The 22,334-nt window shown below is 52.1% G+C and overlaps 1 protein-coding gene across 2 annotated transcripts in view; it reads left to right on the top strand.

Annotated features, from left to right (window-relative positions):
* The window catches only part of LRCH4 (leucine rich repeats and calponin homology domain containing 4), a 474,501-nt gene that overhangs the window by 306,598 nt on the left and 145,569 nt on the right, over window positions 1-22,334 (top strand). For both annotated transcript variants that reach the window (XM_086946200.1, XM_086946199.1), the window contains exon 4: window positions 6,338-6,443. In XM_086946200.1, coding sequence (XP_086802326.1) covers window positions 6,338-6,443 — 106 coding nt within the window. The remainder of the gene's footprint in view (window positions 1-6,337; window positions 6,444-22,334) is intronic.

The raw sequence follows: 22,334 nt of genomic DNA, 5'->3' as shown, positions 1-22,334 counted from the left end.
CCAGTGACTACAGTAGCTTCAGTGGACGCCGGGATAAGGCTTGGGCCAGTGACTACAGTAGCTTCAGTAGACGCCGGGATAAGACTTGGCCAGTGACTACAGTAGCTTCAGTGGACGCCGGGATAAGACTTGGCCAGTGACTACAGTAGCTTCAGTGGATGTCGAAATAGGACTTGGGCCAGTGACTACAGTAGCTTCAGTCGATGTCGGGATAAGACTTGGGCCAGTGACTGCACAAGCTTCAGTGGACGCCGGGATAAGACTTGGCCAGTGACTACAGTAGCTTCAGTGGACGCCGGGATAAGACTTGGGCCAGTGACTGCAGTAGCTTCAGTGGACGCCATGATAGGACTTGGGCCAGTGACTACAGTAGCTTCAGTGGACGCCGGGATAAGGCTTGGGCCAGTGACTACAGTAGCTTCAGTGGACGCCGGGATAAGACTTGGGCCAGTGACTACAGTAGCTTCAGTGGACGCCGGGATAAGACTTGGGCCAGTGACTGCAGTAGCTTCAGTGGACGCCGGGATAGGACTTGGGCCAGTGACTACAGTAGCTTCAGTGGACGCCGGGATAAGGCTTGGGCCAGTGACTACAGTAGCTTCAGTGGACGCCGGGATAAGTCTTGGGCTAGTGACTACAGTAGCTTCAGTGGACGCCGGGATAAGTCTTGGGCAAGTGACTACAGTAGCTTCAGTGGACGCCGGGATAGGACTTGGGCCAGTGACTGCAGTAGCTTCAGTGGACGCCGGGATAAGTCTTGGGCTAGTGACTACAGTAGCTTCAGTGGATGTCGAAATAGAACTTGGGCCAGTGACTACAGTAGCTTCAGTGGATGTCGGGATAAGACTTGGGCCAGTGACTGCACAAGCTTCAGTGGACGCCGGGATAAGACTTGGCCAGTGACTACAGTAGCTTCAGTGGACGCCGGGATAAGGCTTGGCCAGTGACTACAGTAGCTTCAGGAGACGCCGGGATAAGACTTGGGCCAGTGACTACAGTAGCTTCAGTGGACGCCGGGATAAGGCTTGGGCCAGTGACTACAGTAGCTTCAGTGGACGCCGGGATAAGTCTTGGGCCAGTGACTGCACAAGCTTCAGTGGACGCCGGGATAAGGCTTGGAGTGACTACAGTAGCTTCAGTGGACGCTGGGATAAGGCTTGGGCCAGTGACTACAGTAGCTTCAGTGGACGCCGGGATAAGGCTTGGGCCAGTGACTACAGTAGCTTCAGTGGACGCCGGGATAAGACTTGGCCAGTGACTACAGTAGCTTCAGTGGACGCCGGGATAAGGCTTGGCCAGTGACTACAGTAGCTTCAGTCGATGCCGGGATAAGGCTTGGCCAGTGACTACAGTAGCTTCAGTGGACGCCGGGATAAGGCTTGGCCAGTGACTACAGTAGCTTCAGTCGATGCCGGGATAAGGCTTGGCCAGTGACTACAGTAGCTTCAGTGGACGCCGGGATAAGACTTGGCCAGTGACTACAGTAGCTTCAGTGGACGCCGGGATAAGGCTTGGCCAGTGACTACAGTAGCTTCAGTGGATGTCGGGATAAGACTTGGGCCAGTGACTACAATAGCTTCAGTGGATGTCGGGATAAGACTTGGGCCAGTGACTACAGTAGCTTCAGTGGATGTCGGGATAAGGCTTGGGCCAGTGACTACAGTAGCTTCAGTGGACGCCGGGATAAGACTTGGGCCAGTGACTACAGTAGCTTCAGTGGCCGCCGGGATAGGACTTGGGCCAGTGACTACAGTAGCTTCAGTGGACGCCGGGATAAGGCTTGGCCAGTGACTACAGTAGCTTCAGTGGACGCCGGGATAAGACTTGGGCCAGTGACTGCACAAGCTTCAGTGGACGCCGGGATAAGGCTTGGAGCAGTGACTACAGTAGCTTCAGTGGACGCCGGGATAAGACTTGGGCCAGTGACTACAGTAGCTTCAGTGGATGTCGAAATAGCACTTGGGCCAGTGACTACAGTAGCTTCAGTGGACGCCGGGATAAGACTTGGGCCAGTGACTACAGTAGCTTCAGTGGCCGCCGGGATAGGACTTGGCCAGTGACTACAGTAGCTTCAGTGGACGCCGGGATAAGACTTGGCCAGTGACTACAGTAGCTTCAGTGGATGGCGGGATAAGACTTGGGCCAGTGACTGCAGTAGCTTCAGTGGACGCCGGGATAAGGCTTGGGCTAGTGACTACAGTAGCTTCAGTGGATGTCGAAATAGGACTTGGGCCAGTGACTACAGTAGCTTCAGTGGATGTCGGGATAAGACTTGGGCCAGTGACTGCACACGCTTCAGTGGACGCTGGGATAAGACTTGGCCAGTGACTACAGTAGCTTCAGTGGACGCCGGGATAAGACTTGGGCCAGTGACTGCAGTAGCTTCAGTGGACGCCGGGATAGGACTTGGGCCAGTGACTACAGTAGCTTCAGTGGACGCCGGGATAAGGCTTGGGCCAGTGACTACAGTAGCTTCAGTGGACGCCGGGATAAGACTTGGGCCAGTGACTACAGTAGCTTCAGTGGACGCCGGGATAAGACTTTGGCCAGTGACTGCAGTAGCTTCAGTGGACGCCGGGATAGTACTTGGGCCAGTGACTACAGTAGCTTCAGTGGACGCCAGGATAAGGCTTGGGCCAGTGACTACAGTAGCTTCAGTGGACGCCGGGATAAGTCTTGGGCTAGTGACTACTGTAGCTTCAGTGGACGCCGGGATAAGTCTTGGGCAAGTGACTACAGTAGCTTCAGTGGACGCCGGGATAGGACTTGGGCCAGTGACTGCAGTAGCTTCAGTGGACACCGGGATAAGTCTTGGGCTAGTGACTACAGTAGCTTCAGTGGATGTCGAAATAGAACTTGGGCCAGTGACTACAGTAGCTTCAGTGGATGTCGGGATAAGACTTGGGCCAGTGACTGCACAAGCTTCAGTGGACGCCGGGATAAGACTTGGGCCAGTGACTACAGTAGCTTCAGTGGACGCCGGATAAGGCTTGGGCCAGTGACTACAGTAGCTTCAGTGGACGCCGGGATAAGTCTTGGGTCAGTGACTGCACAAGCTTCAGTGGACGCCGGGATAAGGCTTGGATTGACTACAGTAGCTTCAGTGGACGCCGGGATAAGGCTTGGGCCAGTGACTACAGTAGCTTCAGTGGACGCCGGGATAAGGATTGGGCCAGTGACTACAGTAGCTTCAGTGGACGCCGGGATAAGGCTTGGGCCAGTGACTACAGTAGCTTCAGTGGACGCCGGGATAAGACTTGGCCAGTGACTACAGTAGCTTCAGTGGACGCCAGGATAAGGCTTGGCCAGTGACTACAGTAGCTTCAGTCGATGTTGGGATAAGACTTGGGCCAGTGACTACAATAGCTTCAGTGGATGTCGGGATAAGACTTGGGCCAGTGACTACAGTACCCAGTGACTACAGTAGCTTCAGTGGACGCCGGGATAAGACTTGGGCCAGTGACTACAGTAGCTTCAGTGGCCGCCGGGATAGGACTTGGGCCAGTGACTACAGTAGCTTCAGTGGCCGCCGGGATAGGACTTGGGCCAGTGACTACAGTAGCTTCAGTGGACGCCGGGATAAGACTTGGGTCAGTGACTACAGTAGCTTCAGTGGACGCCGGGATAAGACTTGGGTCAGTGACTACAGTAGCTTCAGTGGACGCCGGGATAAGACTTGGGCCAGTGACTACAGTAGCTTCAGTAGATGTCGGGATAAGATTTGTGCCAGTCACTACAGTAGCTTCAGTGGACGCCGGGATAAGACTTGGGCCAGTGACTACAGTAGCTTCAGTGGACGCCGGGATAAGACTTGGGCCAGTGACTACAGTAGCTTCAGTGGATGTCGAAATAGGACTTGGGCCAGTGACTACAGTAGCTTCAGTGGATGTCGAAATAGGACTTGGGCCAGTGACTGCACAAGCTTCAGTGGACGCCGGGATAGGACTTGGGCCAGTGACTACAGTAGCTTCAGTGGACGCCGGGATAAGGCTTGGAGTGACTACAGTAGCTTCAGTGGACGCCGGGATAAGACTTGGGCCAGTGACTACAGTAGCTTCAGTGGACGCCGGGATAAGGCTTGGCCAGTGATTACAGTAGCTTCAGGAGACGCCGGGATAAGACTTGGGCCAGTGACTACGGTAGCTTCAGTGGATGTCGGGATAAGACTTGGGCCAGTGACTATATAGCTTCAGTGGACGCCGGGATAAGGCTTGGGCTAGTGACTACAGTAGCTTCAGTGGACGCCAGGATAAGACTTGGACCAGTGACTACAGTAGCTTCAGTGGACGCCGGGATAAGGCTTGGGCCAGTGACTACAGTAGCTTCAGTGGATGCCGGGATAAGGCTTGGCCAGTGACTACAGTAGCTTCAGTAGATGTCGAGATAAGACTTGGAGCAGTGACTACAGTAGCTTCAGTGGATGCCGGGATAAGACTTGGCCAGTGACTACAGTAGCTTCAGTGGCCGCCGGGATAGGACTTGGGCCAGTGACTACAGTAGCATCAGTGGATGCCGGGATAAGACTTGGGCCAGTGACTACAGTAGCTTCAGTGGACGCCGGGATAAGTCTTGGGCTAGTGACTACAGTAGCTTCAGTGGACGCCGGGATAAGTCTTGGGCTAGTGACTACAGTAGCTTCAGTGGACGCCGGGATAGGACTTGGGCCAGTGACTGCAGTAGCTTCAGTGGACGCCGGGATAAGACTTGGGCCAGTGACTGCAGTAGCTTCAGTGGACGCCAGGATAGGACTTGGGCCAGTGACTGCAGTAGCTTCAGTGGACGCCGGGATAAGACTTGGGCCAGTGACTGCAGTAGCTTCAGTGGCCGCCGGGATAGGACTTGGGCCAGTGACTGCAGTAGCTTCAGTGGACGCCGGGATGAGACTTGGGCCAGTGACTGCAGTAGCTTCAGTGGCCGCCGGGATAGGACTTGGGCCAGTGACTACAGTAGCTTCAGTGGACGCCGGGATAAGACTTGGCCAGTGACTACAGTAGCTTCAGTGGACGCCGGGATAATACTTGGTCAGTGACTACAGTAGCTTCAGTAGATGTCGGGATAAGACTTGGGCCAGTGACTACAGTAGCTTCAGTGGACGCCGGGATAAGGCTTGGCCAGTGACTACAGTAGCTTCAGTAGATGTCGGGATAAGACTTGGGCCAGTGACTACAGTAGCTTCAGTGGATGTCGGGATAAGACTTGGGCCAGTGACTACAGTAGCTTCAGTGGACGCCGGGATAAGGCTTGGCCAGTGACTACAGTAGCTTCAGTGGACGCCGGGATAAGGCTTGGCCAGTGACTACAGTAGCTTCAGTGGACGCCGGGATAAGGCCCGAGCTATGGACCAGAATAGCCTCATTGGACACTGGGTGAGGTTTGCGCCTTGGTCTCAGCAACAAGTCTTCAGCCAGTCAGGTTTGGGATGTAAAAATGGGCTGGGGAGGAACTTGGTATTGAGCATGGCCCAGAAAGGTAACCTATAAACCTATAATGTATGCCTGGAGGTGCATGGTCCTGACATAAGTTCAAAAATGTCATATCAATTGTCTGCATTTTCATGTTTTCACAATGGTGCAGCCCCATTCCATCCCCTTCTTGATTACGCTGTTTTGGGTTCTCCACGTTTTATGTTAAGTATTTTTAACTGATCCCCCCGTGTGATGTTGAGACATATATAAAGGTTTGATGTCTGACTCTGAGTTTGGCGGACGGGTTAATCCATCAAAAATGTGATAGACGTCCCATCCGACCTGTTACAAGTGCATTATTTCCAGTGGCACTTGTGATACAGTGAGCGGGATATGCGTTATAAATGTGATGGACGTCCCATCTGCCCTATTACAAGTTCATCCTGTCCAGTGGGACTTGTGATAAGGTGGGCGGGATATCCGTTATAAATGTGATGGACGTCCCATCTCCCCTATTACAAATGCATCCTGTCCAGTGGGACTTGTGATAAGGTGGGCGGGATATCCGTTATAAATGTGATGGACGTCCCATCCGCCCTATTACAAATGCATCCTGTCCAGTGGCACTTGTGATAAGGTGGGCGGGATATCCATCATAAATAAGCTGGACGTCCCATCCTACCTGTTACAAGTGCATTCTATCCAGTGGCATTTGTAATAAGGTGAGTGGGATACCCTTCACGTTTGCTACGGAGTACCTGCACCGCAAATTCGAAAGGAGGCTCTCAGTCTAACATCAAGGAGTTCGATGATCTACTGCTGAGAGTAAATAACATTCCTGCCTGCAACAAGGTGGCATTTGAGTTGCAAGGCCATGCTGTGCTCTGGATCCTGAAAGTCCCAAGCTAAGCAGGTTCTTAATGTCCCCATAGGATGTGAGCTGCAACGAGCTGCAGGTTCTGCCGGCACAAATGGGGGTACTGGAATCTCTTCGAGACCTGAACATCCGCCGGAACCAGATCACAGTCTTACCGGAAGGTGAGTGCCGCTTTGATGTAGTAAAGCTCTTCATTCATGAGAACCGGGCTCGGTAGATCTCCTCAAAGCACTCGTCTGAATTTTACACAATATTCAAAACAAGCCTGTGCTCTGTTTTTTTTTTTAAGTGTCACTCCTTTCACAGCCCCTAATAATTCTGTAATAACATGTAAAATGTCTGCTTTGTTTTCTTAGGAATGTTGATCAGTCCTAAATGTTTTGAAAAGCTGTTGCATTCTATGTGTGCAGTGACCTGACAGTTATGATTCCAATCAGGCAATGTGCAATTTCTGGGGTGAAAATCTAGGAACAAATGATAGGAAAGTAACTTTTTCCTTCTGCTACTAACATTGACATGACCCTTTGAGAACCCAAGTTTTACACTTCGCATGACCCCACTCTCTTTAATTAATGATTGTCTTCAAATTTACCTCATCACAGCCTCCTGCCCGACGTCTGTTGGGGATTGAGTAACCGGGGTGTAAATGTTTGAAGTGTGTGTTGGACTATGTATGTATGCGGTGTTCGTATAGCGCCAACCAAAAAACAAGCATTTGCAATGCAATAGGTCTCGCATTATTTAAGTTTGAGCTATTAGCATTGTAAATGGCAATTGTTTTTTGCTTTATGCTATATATTTTTTTTACATAAAAAGCTTCATATAAAATATGTTTTATTAAAGTTATTTATGCAGTATCTAAATTTTGTTTGCATAAAACAGTATAATAATATCTTAGTAAAAAAGTCAAATATTTTAATGGAAATTCACCAAACGTTCATTTATGTGTTGGTTTTGAAAATAGCTAAATTAATAGCTTTGTCATTTACAATGCCAATAGTTATAACTTTCGCAAATGTGACACCTATAGCATTTGTAATGCAACATTTGTATTTACGTGACTTAGATGTATTGATATTACAAATAACAATGGCTTTTAATTTTTTTTAATACTTAATAAAAGTGATTGTAATTTATAATGGCAATAGCTTAAACTTTTGTAAATAACTTTTGTGAAGATTATGTTCAGTGTATTTTATTGTAACAAAATCCAAGAACAGAAGTGAAATATTAACATCTTTTTGTGACATTTGTAATAAAGCTTGAAACATTGAGAGAACATATTTGTGCTGTGGTGGTGCTGAGTGATGCTGTGGTGGTGCTGAATGGGGCTGTGGTGATGCTGAGTGATGCAGTGGTGGTGCTGAGTGGTGCTATGGTGGTGCTGTGGTGGTGCTGAGTGATGCTGAGTGATGCTGTGGTGGTGCTGAGTGGTGCTGTGGTGGTTCTGAGTGATGCTGTGGTGGTTCTGACTGATAATGTGGTGGTGCTGAGTGACTGTACTCACTGTCACTCTGCACTCACTGTCACTCTGCACGCACTGTCACTCTGCACGCACTGTCACTCTGCACGCACTCTGCACGCACTCTGCACGCACTGTCACTCTGCACGCACTCTGCACTCACTGTCACTCTGCACTCACTGTCACTCTGCACTCACTGTCACTCTGCACTCACTGTCACTCTGCACTCACTGTCACTCTGCACTCACTCTGCACTCACTGTCACTCTGCACTCACTGTCACTCTGCACTCACTCTGCACTCACTGTCACTCTGCACTCACTGTCACTCTGCACTCACTGTCACTCTGCACTCACTGTCACTCTGCACGCACTCTGCACTCACTGTCACTCTGCACTCACTGTCACTCTGCACTCACTGTCACTCTGCACTCACTCTGCACTCACTGTCACTCTGCACTCACTCTGCACTCACTGTCACTCTGCACTCACTGTCACTCTGCACTCACTGTCACTCCGCACTCACTGTCACTCTGCACTCACTGTCACTCTGCACTCACTGTCACTCTGCACTCACTGTCACTCTGCACTCACTGTCACTTTGCACTCACTGTCACTCCGCACTCACTGTCACTCTGCACTCACTGTCACTCTGCACTCACTCTGCACTCACTGTCACTCTGCACGCACTCTGCACTCACTGTCACTCCGCACTCACTGTCACTCTGCACTCACTGTCACTCTGCATGCACTCTGCACTCACTGTCACTCTGCACGCACTGTCACTCTGCACGCACTGTCACTCTGCACGCACTCTGCACGCACTCTGCACGCACTGTCACTCTGCACGCACTCTGCACTCACTGTCACTCTGCACTCACTGTCACTCTGCACTCACTGTCACTCTGCACTCACTGTCACTCTGCACTCACTGTCACTCTGCACTCACTGTCACTCTGCACTCACTGTCACTCTGCACTCACTGTCACTCTGCACTCACTGTCACTCTGCACTCACTCTGCACTCACTGTCACTCTGCACTCACTGTCACTCTGCACTCACTGTCACTCTGCACTCACTGTCACTCTGCACGCACTCTGCACTCACTGTCACTCTGCACTCACTGTCACTCTGCACTCACTGTCACTCTGCACTCACTCTGCACTCACTGTCACTCTGCACTCACTCTGCACTCACTGTCACTCTGCACTCACTGTCACTCTGCACTCACTGTCACTCCGCACTCACTGTGACTCTGCACTCACTGTCACTCTGCACTCACTGTCACTCTGCACTCACTGTCACTTTGCACTCACTGTCACTCCGCACTCACTGTCACTCTGCACTCACTGTCACTCTGCACTCACTCTGCACTCACTGTCACTCTGCACGCACTCTGCACTCACTGTCACTCCGCACTCACTGTCACTCTGCACTCACTGTCACTCTGCATGCACTCTGCACTCACTGTCACTCTGCACTCACTGCATGCACTCTGCACTCACTGTCACTCTGCACTCACTCTGCACTCACTGTCACTCTGCACTCACTGTCACTCTGCACTCACTGTCACTCTGCACTCACTGTCACTCTGCACTCACTGTCACTCTGCATGCACTCTGCACTCACTGTCACTCTGCACTCACTGCATGCACTCTGCACTCACTGTCACTCTGCACTCACTCTGCACTCATCATTACTGTTCCTTTTGTGGCATAAAACGGGTACCTCTTCTGCGTGCACTGGTTTATGTCAGAGGAGCTAAGCTTGGTCAATGTCTGAACAAAATGGCAAAATGATATGTTCCTGCAACAGCACAAGGCCGTAGATTAGAAGCTACGAGGTAAGAGACAAAATGTACCCGCAATACCAAAGTACTAAACGTTTCACTGTATCTTGGAGGAATGTACTTACAAAAAAAAAAATCAATCACCCATAACAACGAACCCACCCGACCCGTCCTTATCAAAACAGATCAGACGAAGACTTGATGGAGAGGGCCAGGCACACAACCCGGCCATCGGTCGCCTGGGAAACCAGATCCATCCACGGCTCAGGAGTCCTCTGTGCGTGGACAGGGTGTACTCCAGGAATCAAGTCCGTGCAATTGTACCTAATAATTTTCTCATAAAAAACTCACTGCGCATTCCACCCTCAACGAACAACACGCTTGGCAAAACAACATGCACGGCAAAGGAAACCGGCCGCTCGCACACTCTCCTCTCCTGCCTCCTTGTATCATACCAAGTCACGGACATGCGCAGACGTCGTGATGCGCATTTGATTCAAGTATTTTACAGTTTTATAAAAAATACTCACTGCGCATTCACCAATCAACGCGCGCGGCAAAGGAAACCGCCGCGCACACGCTCCTTTGCCCTAAGGTAAGCAATTACGGCGGACTCCCGCTTTCGTTTTCCGCCGGCCTGCGAACAGGAAGTCAGGCAGGCCGGGCGGGACAACCGGAAGTAGGAGGGCGGGAGCCTACCCCGCCTCCCACGGAAGAGCCGCGATTGTTTGGCGCACCGGAGCAGGCAGGAGCCTACCCTGCGCCCCGGTGCCGAAGAAGGGAAGAAGAGTCTTGCTGCCGGTGGGAGCCGCTGCACTGAGGATGCCGGTGAGTGGGGCGTCGCCTTGTTGGGAGGGGGCGGGGGGCATCTGTGTGCGCGCGCGCGGCGGCGGACTGTGTATGTGTGTGAGCGTGCATGTGTGTGTGTATGTGTATGTGTCCTGGAGTCTGTGTGTATGCGTGTGTGTGACGGGGGGGGGGGGTTGCCTGTCTGGGTGCCTGCGTGTCTGTGTAAGTGTAAATGCGTGTGCGTGTGTGTGGAGCCGAGAGGAGAGGGGCTGGTGTGTGTGGAGGGGTCTCTGTGTATGCGTGTAGGTGACGGGGGTGTGCCTGTGTATGCGTGTGTATGTGCGCATGCGTGAGTGCTGTGTATGCGTGTGGCTGTGATGTGCGCATGCGTGAATGTTGACGCGCGTGCACGCAGCTCAATCCACGCTCGTCACAGTTTTGTGTCCCTCATTCCCCCGTGTCAGCCGACTATAAGTCTCCGCCCTGGACGCATCCTTCGGATGCGAATTCCAGGGCGAGACCTAAAAAGGCAGCTGGGCGCCTTTTGTCTTTTCTACATGTTATGTTATTTGGGATTATGGAGGTCTGTGGGATGAAGTCTGCTCTTCTTGACACCCCAAGAAGTAGTAAACTAGTGTCCTTTGTAGTGGCACATTGACAGAGCTGGAGCCTACTGGAAGCTCATGGGTATCCCTCCCCACGTGTCCTTATCTCCCTGTCCCAGCGTCCTTGTCTCCCTGCCCCGTGTCCTTGTCTCCCTGCCCCGTGTCCTTGTCTCCCTGCCCCGTGTCCTTGTCTCCCTGCCCCGTGTCCTTGTCTCCCTGCCCCGTGTCCTTGTCTCCCTGCCCCCGTGTCCTTATCTCCCTGCCCCTGTGTCCTTGTCTCCCTGCCCCTGTGTCCTTGTCTCCCTGCCCCTGTGTCCTTGTCTCCCTGCCCCGTGCCCTTGTCTCCCTGCCCCGTGCCCTTGTCTCCCTGCCCCGTGCCCTTGTCTCCCTGCCCCGTGCCCTTGTCTCCCTGCCCCGTGCCCTTGTCTCCCTGCCCCGTGCCCTTGTCTCCCTGCCCCCGTGCCTTGTCTCCCTATCCCCGTGCTAGTGTTTTCCTGCCCCGTGTCCTTGTCTCCCTGCCCCCGTATCCTTTTCTCCCTGCCCCCGTATCCTTTTCTCCCTGCCCCCGTGTCCTTGTCTCCCTGCCCCCGTGTCCTTGTCTCCCTGCCCCCGTGTCCTTGTCTCCCTGCCCCTGTGTCCTTGTCTCCCTGCCCCGTGTCCTTGTCTCCCTGCCCCCGTGTCCTTGTCTCCCTGCCCCCGTGTCCTTGTCTCCCTGCCCCCGTGTCCTTGTCTCCCTGCCCCCGTGTCCTTGTCTCCCTGCCCCCGTGTCCTTGTCTCCCTGCCCCCGTGTCCTTGTCTCCCTGCCCCCGTGTCCTTGTCTCCCTGCCCCCGTGTCCTTGTCTCCCTGCCCCCGTGTCCTTGTCTCCCTGCCCCCGTGTCCTTGTCTCCCTGCCCCCGTGTCCTTGTCTCCCTGCCCCCGTGTCCTTGTCTCCCTGCCCCCGTGTCCTTGTCTCCCTGCCCCGTGTCCTTGTCTCCCTGCCCCCGTGTCCTTGTCTCCCTGCCCCCGTGTCCTTGTCTCCCTGCCCCCGTGTCCTTGTCTCCCTGCCCCCGTGTTCTTGTCTCCCTGCCCCCGTGTCCTTGTCTCCCTGCCCCCGTGTCCTTGTCTCCCTGCCCCCGTGTCCTTGTCTCCCTGCCCCCGTGTTCTTGTCTCCCTGCCCCGTGTCCTTGTCTCCCTGCCCCCGTGTCCTTGTCTCCCTGCCCCTGTGTCATTGTCTCCCTGCCCCTGTGTACCCAGAGGCCCATCATTTCACCAAAAAGGTCTAAGGTATGAAATAGGACTGGCGGTACCCTCCCGTGGACTCTTAAGTAGACCAATACATCATCTGCATACAAGAAGACCATGTGCCAGCCCAGTTCCACCGCCACGCCCCAAACGGGGCCTTTTACTCCTAGCAATGCAGCCAGGGTCTCCATAGCCAATGCACAATCATGGGCAATAGGGAGCAGCTCAGGCGTGTACCTTTGCCGAACCCACACTGACTGGATATCTAAAGTCCCATTTTCACCCTGACCTGCAGTGCCGCACAGAGCAGCTTAACCCATCTTAGAAACTCCAGTCCCATCCCTTGGGTCACCAACACTAGCAGCAAGTACGACCACTCTAGCGTGTCAAATGCCCTCTCAGAGTCCAGGGTGACGGCCACCGGGAGTTCCACGGTCTCCTCAACCACTCCCATAATGTGACACAACTGGCGTGTATTGTAATAAGCTGCCCTGTGAGAGTTGAACCCACACTGATCAGGGTGAACCAGTTGTGAGAAGGTGGCCTGATATGCAGTGCTCACTATTCTAGTGAACACTATGTATCAGTCCAGCAACCCTTATTGATGATTTGTTGTAAGTCAACCTTATAGACCAGCTATCCTAGTAGCGTGGATACGAGCAGTCTAAGGCTAAAGACTCGAGAGGGCGTGTTAAGCCAGCTGTTTACCACACATATACCCCTTGAACACCAAGTGAAAGGACACCACACAAGTGTTATGAAAATAAACAAGATATTTATTAAGAATCACAACAGCCCTGTACTCTTTATGAGGACAGGGTACTAAGCACAAAACAAACTCTTATGAAAATACTTAAGTTAGCACAGTATATACAAATGCCCGAGGGGCACGGAAAACCATATACTCTGAAAGTGGAATGCGAAATTACTAGCAGGTAAGTACAGTACTAATAGCCTTTGGAATCGCTAGGACTTGACTATAGAATCGTTAGATTACTTCTAGGAGACCCAGGGGACTCGGGTGCAGAGTGTGCACTCTCACGCGTGATGCGGGACAAAGTCTATGGTAGCTAGTAATGACAAAGTTAGTGTCCTCGGGCGAACCCGACCTGGTAGGAGGAAAACGAAAGTAGATTCTGACCCTTGGATAGTGAGGCTATGCTGGGGCACCGAAATGCCGAAGTTACCTAGCCCAGGGGCTGCAGCTGCATATGTCTCAAAAGACGTCGGGAATCCTCGTAGACGGACCAGGAGCCGGGAAGAAAGAAGTTGCTGGCAGGCGACCAGTGAAGAAAGTTCGGTGGATCCAAGCCTGGATCGATGGAAGATGACACCTGAAAGCAGAGGGGACCAAGTTCGAGACTACTAGCCAGTAGTCAGTGGGCACCAGGAGGGCACCGGATGGTAGCCACCTCGACAAGGTGAGTGGGTGACGCTGTGATCGCAGATCTCACGGACCAGGAGGCGTTGTCGGCGACCAGGATGGAGGAGCGATCTGTCCCACGATGGATGAAGCTGTCGGCGTCGCTGGACCCAGGATTGGGCAACAAAGCCTTGGCAAATTTCAGCCCACGCGGTGGACTTAAAATGGCGTCTGGAGTGGACCAGGAGGGTCCGGGGTGCCTCTCTTGAAGAAGGAAGCAAGGGCCAGTCGAACAACCAGACCAGCAGCAGTGATGTCGTCGGGCGTCGTGAAGAAGGCCACAAGCCAGCCGGCTAGTAGCCACACAGCGCGGTGAGCACGCAAAAGCAGAAGGGCCCCACGCAGATCGTGGAGATGCTGGAGGGCTGATCTTCGGTGCTGGAGCTGCTCAGGGTTGGGGCTTCTCGGTCCCCAAAGCACTCACCAGTGGAGCACACGGTGGGCTTGTTGTAAAGAAGTCGTGCAGTCTTGGCGATCGTCGGTCCCTCGAGGTCTCGTCGCACTCACGGTTCTCAGCTTTGCTGTAGAGGTGAGTAGAGGTCAGAGGTGCCAGGGAAGCCGGGTCTCGTCGAGCTGGGTCGTCGGATTCGTGAAGAAGGACTTGCAGCAGACCGCAGTGTTCTTAGGATGGTGCCTGCGGATGCAGGGTGACTACTCCTTAGCCACAAGGGAGAATCTTGAAGAAGGAAATCTTGAAGTCCTTTCGCAGAAAGTCGTGTCTTGATTCCAAAGATGATCTAATTTGAACAGGGGGCCCGCTCCCATCTTTATACTAAAAAAGGGGGCTGACCCGGTGACTAGGTCCTGCCTATGGGTGGGACTAGGAAGGGGGGTGGTTACACCCCTCTCCCATGCCGGACTTCCCCAGGCCAGGGGCTGGTGTGCCCCTGGAACTGGTTCAGACTGGCCTATGCGTAGTGAGCACCGGGGTGCCACTCAGCAGTCACCTTCCTGAAAAGCCCTGCCTACCCAGGATACACAAAACCATGTCTGGGACGGTGCTAGCACCGCCCCTGGCAGGAAACCCTTTGTCCAGGCTCCCCTCGCTGGAAGGACTCCCAGCTGCAGGGGGTCAGACTCGTGTCTGTGGTGGCAGCATCCATTTTGTGGAGCTAAGGCTTCGTTTAACTTTAACCGGGGTTCACAGTTACATACATGTCGTGTCCCTCTAGAAGGGTGGAATGCTAACCCCGTCGCCAGAATTGGCGAGGGGTTAGTATTCCAATTCGTATGACACCTTACTCGACATGTTTTGATAAAGCAATACCAAAGATAGCATTTAACCGCGAGGATTATAATGCACTTAAGAGTATATGGTATGCGATATCATGGAACAGCTATTAGGACTTGGTTCCGCAAGCTGCAGACAGGCTCAGCTCATGCCAGAGCACCATCTCACACGATTCCAAGCACTCTGCCTTCAGGATTGTTAAGGCCTGCCATAGGAGTGACTGATAGGAATCTGTGTGTCCATTTTAGGGTTAGATATAGGTATACTATATCTACAGCAAAGGGTGATTACACAACTTTGCCCCAGCTGTCATGCAGCCAGTTGTGTCAAATTTAGGAGGCCAGCCAGGGGTGGTATAATACATGCTTCAGCCCCTGGTAGGCCTGGGTACACCCATGCCCTGAGTTACAGGGTCTGATAGGGTGGCCCAGTACCAATTGGAAATGCACCTAGGGTACATGGAATCCATTTTACAGAGAGAGCAGTAGGCCTGGGGTCCTGATTGGCAGGACCCCAGGTCGACTATGTCAAAAACCAGCTAAAACACAGGGCAAAAAGTTGGGGGCAACCATAGTCAGGAGGTACCTTCCTACACAACCCCCCCCAAACGAAAGGAGATAAGGCTATCCTTGTCCAGGTAAGCCTCTATTACCTAAGTGGCCATATAAGGAAGGACCAGCTCTGGCTTGGTTTCCCCCTGTGTCATGGTCCACTAGGCAACCCCTCACCCTAAGGGTATCTGAGGGTCTCCACCATAGGGAATCTCTGTCTCTGGTGTGCCTTGGGAAAGTAAAAGGCTGATGCTGGGATGGAGTACTGAAGTGAGGCTCCTCTACCTTTGGGCTCAACTTCCTCCAATCACCATTCATCATGTGTGCCTTTCTTTCTTTAGCTGAGATGCACTGAGCTCTCAGGGTCAGCCTCTGGCTACCTAAAGCTGGAGGCTGAGTCCCTCTGTTTGGATTACTGGAGGGACAGGTCAGGTTTGGGGTTTTTAGGCCCCAGGTTTGGCTGTGCCCAACAGTGTCCAGCTGTGGGAGGTCCCTAACTACTTTTAAGGGGGATCCCTCAGGAGTCTGTTTTATTTTCACTTGGCTAGGTTTACCAGCTTCAGTGATCCTAATCTGCTGATTAAGGGGTTCTTTTGGACAGGGGGCCCTTTGGGGTCCACCACTGGCCTCCCTGACCTCTTCAGCCCTGGGCTGACTGAGGCAGGGTAGAGAGGTGCAGGTTACCTGCTCCAGACTGGGTCCCACCTGGGAAGGGTCCACTGCCATCAGGGGCTCTGCCAGGCTAGGCCTGACTACCTCTGGGGCAGTTCCTTCAACAGGGGTAGAGTCAGTTCCCTGAGGAGGCTGGCTCTCACCTAGTGTCTGGGAGGGGAAAGACTCTTCTTCCTCCTCAATGCTCTCTGTTTGAGTGGAGTGATCCATTGTTTCAGGCTTCACAACCTCACTATCTGTTTGAGTAGAGGCTGAGACCATTTCAACCTTGCCAACCTTTTCAGGAGGGCACTCAGTTTGTGTTTGGGCTGTGACTGTCACAGCCCTCCTATCCTGTTCTGGAAAGTCTGTCTGAGCCTGGGCAGTGGCTACCACTGCCCTTCCAACCTTTTCAGGGAGGAATGGTGCTTGGACTGGGGCTGTAGCTATTACTGCCCCACTGACCTGTCTGGATAGGCCTATCATTCTGGAGTGAGTTTCTTGCTCCACCTCAGCCCATGCTGAGAGTTCCAGGTCATTCCCCAGTAAGCAATCTACAGGTAGGTTATCTGTCACTGCCACGCTCATGGGCCCTGTGACATTACCCCAGCTGAGCTTGACTACTGCCATGGGATGCCTTCTCTTCACTCCATGAATGTCTGTCACCTGATAAGTAAAACCAGGGGTCAGTTGAGCAGAGGGGACCAGATGGTCAATCACCATGGTGATGCTGGCCCCTGTGTCTCTGAATGCCTCAACTTTCTGACCATTCACTATGACCTCTTGTCTATACTTTCCCAAAATGTGGGGTCCAGTAGTGAAGTTGGCAAACCCCATGCCAGTCTCACAGACAAGAGTGTGGTCAGGGAACCTGGCTAGGCCATAGTCCTCCTGATTGCCCAAAGTAATGCCCACCACATTCTTGGGGGCACTCCCACCACCTGGGGGACTACCACTAGTGGTAACAGGAGGTTTAGGAGTATTACCTGGGGGCATATTTCCCTTATTGCCATTTTTAGGGCAACTGGCATCACTTTTGTAATGGCCCACCTGTTTACAGGTATGGCAATAAGGTTTCTTCTGTTCTGAAGGAGTGTTCTGGGACCCACCACCCTTGTTGGAGTTTTGGGGCCCTTGGGAAGTCTTCTCTGTGGATTTATCCCCCCCCCCCTTCTCTTGAGGCTTGGTTGATTCCTTTTTCTGGTCACCACCCTGGTTTTTAGGCCTGACCCTGGTTCTGACCCATTTGTCTGCCCTCTTACCCAATTCCTGTGGAGAGGTCAGATCAGAGTCTACCAGGTGCTGGTGTAATAACTGGTTCTGACAATTATTTAAGATTTGCTCCCTCATAATTAGATTGTACAATCCTTTAAAATCAGTAACCTTACTACCCAGTAGCCAGCCTTCAAAAGCCTTAGTGGCACAATCAACAAAGTCAGTCCAATCTTGAGACTGAGTTTTCTGGGTGTCTCTGAACAGCATCCTGTATTGTTCTGTGGTTAAACCAAACCCATCAACCAGTGTATTTTTCAAGATTTGGTAATTGTTAGCATCCTCCACTCTTGTAGTGAGGAGCTTATCTCTACCTTTACCATCAAAGGAGAGCCACAAGATAGCTGCCCACTGACTTTGGGGAACACCCTGCACAGTGCAGGCCCTCTCCAAAGCAGTAATCCATTTGTGGATGTCATCCCCTTGTTTAAAGGGGGGCACTATCTTACTCAGGTGCTTTGTATCAAAACTCCTTTCCCTATTGCTAGGTTTATTGCTGCCACCAGTGGGCTGTAGCCCACATAATTCTTGCTCTCTAGCAAGGGCAAGTCTCTCTTTGGCCAGGGCAAGTTCTTCCCTTTCAATCCTCAGTTTGACTGCCCTTTCTTCAGCTTCATACACTCTCCTCTTAGGGGAAGACATCCCTCTGTGAGAAGAGTTGAGAGAGCCATTGGTTTGAAGGGATCTGTTAGAGCCTCTTGATAGAGACCTAACTCGTCCATTCCCAATGTTAAGCTGACCTGAGAGTGGGCCCAGGGGTCCCCCAGTACCAAGCTCATGTCTGCTTAAGTTGGACCTGGTTAGTCTACTGACTTCTACCTGTCCCTTATCTGCCTCATCCCCTGACAACTGATCCTCATCCTCATCCTCAGCAACATCTGCCTCCTGGAGGGGATGGTCATGGCTATCAAAGGGTCCCTGTAAGGAGGGCAAACTCTAATCTGGATTAGGAGAGCTAAGAAGTTTCTCAGCTTTCCTGGCATCATAAGTCTCTAAGAGACCAATCAGAAAGGAGATTGTGGGGTTAGACCCCTGTTTTAGCTTCCTGAGGGTACACACTTGTCTCATCTCCTGGAAGCTAAGAGCAGCATATTTGGAAGTGACCTGTGGAGGGTCCACTGACACAAGGGGAGACTCAGAGTTTCCTCCTTTGTCTGACATGCTGATTCTAGTGTGGTGTAAGTGATGCACCTACCTACACTATGTGTTTGCCTACTGATCCCTTGCTAGAGTTGCAGCCAAGGTGTGCTAAGCCTTGAGGAGCTGCAACAGCTGGTTCAGTAGAACTCAGAGTATTCTAAGCTTAGTTATATGTACTAACAGTACTTATGTGATCTTTCAATAAGATATTCTTAGGATACGTGTGGTAAAACAACAGCAAGCTCAAATCCCAACCGCTGCTCACCAATGTGAGAAGGTGGCCTGATATGCAGTGCTCACTATTCTAGTGAACACTATGTATCAGTCCAGCAACCCTTATGGAGAAGCGTGGCTCAGTGGTTAGAGGCGGCAGACCCAGAAGCTGAGATCGGCTGTGGACCAGGGTTCGATTCCCCGCCTCGGCGGGTCTCGGGCTCAAAAATTCCACGGAGTCGACAATTCTCACTCTGGTGCCTACTCAACTCACGGGGTCACACTCTGCGACTCTGGGCAATAGCTTGCTTAATCTCCACTACGGCCCCTCGCGGCGGGATGCCTGGCTTTCACCTTGTGGATACCAGGCCGGGGTATCTCACAGGGGAATACCAGGACGGGTTCCCTAAGCAAGCGCCTTGAGGCCCCTGGGTTAAAGCGCGCTATATAAATTGAAGCACATTTACATTTACATTTACATTGATGATTGGTTGTAAGTCAACCTTATAGACCAGCTATCCTAGTAGCGTGGATACGAGCAGTCTAAGGCTAAAGACTCGAGAGGGCGTGTTAAGCCAGCTGTTTACCACACATATACCCCTTGAACACCAAGTGAAAGGACACCACACAAGTGTTATGAAAATAAACAAGATATTTATTAAGAATCACAACAGCCCTGTACTCTTTATGAGGACAGGGTACTAAGCACAAAACAAACTCTTATGAAAATACTTAAGTTAGCACAGTATATACAAATGCCCGAGGGGCACGGAAAACCATATACTCTGAAAGTGGAATGCGAAATTACTAGCAGGTAAGTACAGTACTAATAGCCTTTGGAATCGCTAGGACTTGACTATAGAATCGTTAGATTACTTCTAGGAGACCCAGGGGACTCGGGTGCAGAGTGTGCACTCTCACGCGTGATGCGGGACAAAGTCTATGGTAGCTAGTAATGACAAAGTTAGTGTCCTCGGGCGAACCCGACCTGGTAGGAGGAAAACGAAAGTGGATTCTGACCCTTGGATAGTGAGGCTATGCTGGGGCACCGAAATGCCGAAGTTACCTAGCCCAGGGGCTGCAGCTGCATATGTCTCAAAAGACGTCGGGAATCCTCGTAGACGGACCAGGAGCCTGGAAGAAAGAAGTTGCTGGCAGGCGACCAGTGAAGAAAGTTCGGTGGATCCAAGCCTGGATCGATGGAAGATGACACCTGAAAGCAGAGGGGACCAAGTTCGAGACTACTAGCCAGTAGTCAGTGGGCACCAGGAGGGCACCGGATGGTAGCCACCTCGACAAGGTGAGTGGGTGACGCTGTGATCGCAGATCTCACGGACCAGGAGGCGTTGTCGGCGACCAGGATGGAGGAGCGATCTGTCCCACGATGGATGAAGCTGTCGGCATCGCTGGACCCAGGATTGGGCAACAAAGCCTTGGCAAATTCAAGCCCACGCGGTGGACTTAAAATGGCGTCTGGAGTGGACCAGGAGGGTCCGGGGTGCCTCTCTTGAACAAGGAAGCAAGGGCCAGTCTGGAACAACCAGACCAGCAGCAGTGATGTCGTCGGGCGTCGTGAAGAAGGCCACAAGCCAGCCGGCTACTAGCCACACAGCGCGGTGAGCACGCAAAAGCAGAAGGGCCCCACGCAGATCGTGGAGATGCTGGAGGGCTGATCTTCGGTGCTGGAGCTGCTCAGGGTTGGGGCTTCTCGGTCCCCAAAGCACTCACCAGTGGAGCACACAGTGGGCTTGTTGTAAAGAAGTCGTGCAGTCTTGGCGATCGTCGGTCCCTCGAGGTCTCGTCGCACTCACGGTTCTCAGCTTTGCTCTAGAGGTCAGAGGTGCCAGGGAAGCCGGGTCTCGTCGAGCTGGGTCGTCGGATTCGTGAAGAAGGACTTGCAGCAGACCGCAGTGTTCTTAGGATGGTGCCTGCGGATGCAGGGTGAATACTCCTTAGCCACAAGGGAGAATCTTGAAGAAGGAAATCTTGAAGTCCTTTCGCAGAAAGTCGTGTCTTGATTCCAAAGATGATCTAATTTGAACAGGGGGCCCGCTCCCATCTTTATACTAAAAAAGGGGGCTGACCCGGTGACTAGGTCCTGCCTATGGGTGGGACTAGGAAGGGGGAGTGGTTACACCCCTCTCCCATGCCGGACTTCCCCAGGCCAGGGGCTGGTGTGCCCCTGGAACTGGTTCAGACTGGCCTATGCGTAGTGAGCACCGGGGTGCCACTCAGCAGTCACCTTCCTGAAAAGCCCTGCCTACCCAGGATACACAAAACCATGTCTGGGACGGTGCTAGCACCGCCCCTGGCAGGAAACCCTTTGTCCAGGCTCCCCTCGCTGGAAGGACTCCCAGCTGCAGGGGGTCAGACTCGTGTCTGTGGTGGCAGCATCCATTTTGTGGAGCTAAGGCTTCGTTTAACTTTAACCGGGGTTCACAGTTACATACATGTCGTGTCCCTCTAGAAGGGTGGAATGCTAACCCTGTCGCCAGAATTGGCGAGGGGTTAGTATTCCAATTCGTATGACACCTTACTCGACATGTTTTGATAAAGCAATACCAAAGATAGCATTTAACCGCGAGGATTATAATGCACTTAAGAGTATATGGTATGCGATATCATGGAACAGCTATTAGGACTTGGTTCCGCAAGCTGCAGACAGGCTCAGCTCATGCCAGAGCACCATCTCACACGATTCCAAGCACTCTGCCTTCAGGATTGTTAAGGCCTGCCATAGGAGTGACTGATAGGAATCTGTGTGTCCATTTTAGGGTTAGATATAGGTATACTATATCTACAGCAAAGGGTGATTACACGACTTTGCCCCAGCTGTCATGCAGCCAGTTGTGTCAAATTTAGGAGGCCAGCCAGGGGTGGTATAATACATGCTTCAGCCCCTGGTAGGCCTGGGTACACCCATGCCCTGAGTTACAGGGTCTGATAGGGTGGCCCAGTACCAATTGGAAATGCACCTAGGGTACATGGAATCCATTTTACAGAGAGAGCAGTAGGCCTGGGGTCCTGATTGGCAGGGCCCCAGGTCGACTATGTCAAAAACCAGCTAAAACACAGGGCAAAAAGTTGGGGGCAACCATAGTCAGGAGGTACCTTCCTACACCAGTTACCAAAGCAATGGTAGCAATCGATTAGTGAACACCTTGCTTAAAATGTTATAATAAATGTTGAGCATTGATAACTGGCAATAGCACCTCGCCTCTAGAGGATCCCTGCCTGGTTTAGGCAGCACCACTATGAGGGCTTCTCATAGGGAATCAGGCAGCATGTCCTGCTGGTGTGTCTCTTGGTAGACCACAAGTATCTTTGGGCAAGGGTGGCTCTAAACATTTCATACAGCCAGTTATTTTAGCCCGTCTAATTTATTGCCTCCGGTATTTCCTCAATTTGTAGGCTTTGCTCCAACTCCTGGTACTGTAGAGCGCTCAGGCGGGGGAGTGTGGCCCTCAGATATAGTTCTGTAGGTGATCTGGAGAAGGGTCCAGGGGAGGGGAATATAGCACCTTATAGTACTGTACAAAGACCTAATTTATGGCCACCTTCTATTCACAATGTCTCAAACAGAAGTACGAATCACCCGAATGATGGTTCTGAGTGCAGTAGCCATGCCTGTCTGCATGTTGACAAGCCAGTGAAGCCTTGTAATGAATGTTATGAAGGCTGCATGAGTCTTCCCTATATTAGCCAT

This window comes from Lissotriton vulgaris, chromosome 12 (assembly GCF_964263255.1).
Source record: "Lissotriton vulgaris chromosome 12, aLisVul1.2, whole genome shotgun sequence".
Taxonomy (NCBI): domain Eukaryota; kingdom Metazoa; phylum Chordata; class Amphibia; order Caudata; family Salamandridae; genus Lissotriton; species Lissotriton vulgaris.
This window is presented reverse-complemented; position numbering and strand designations above follow the sequence as displayed.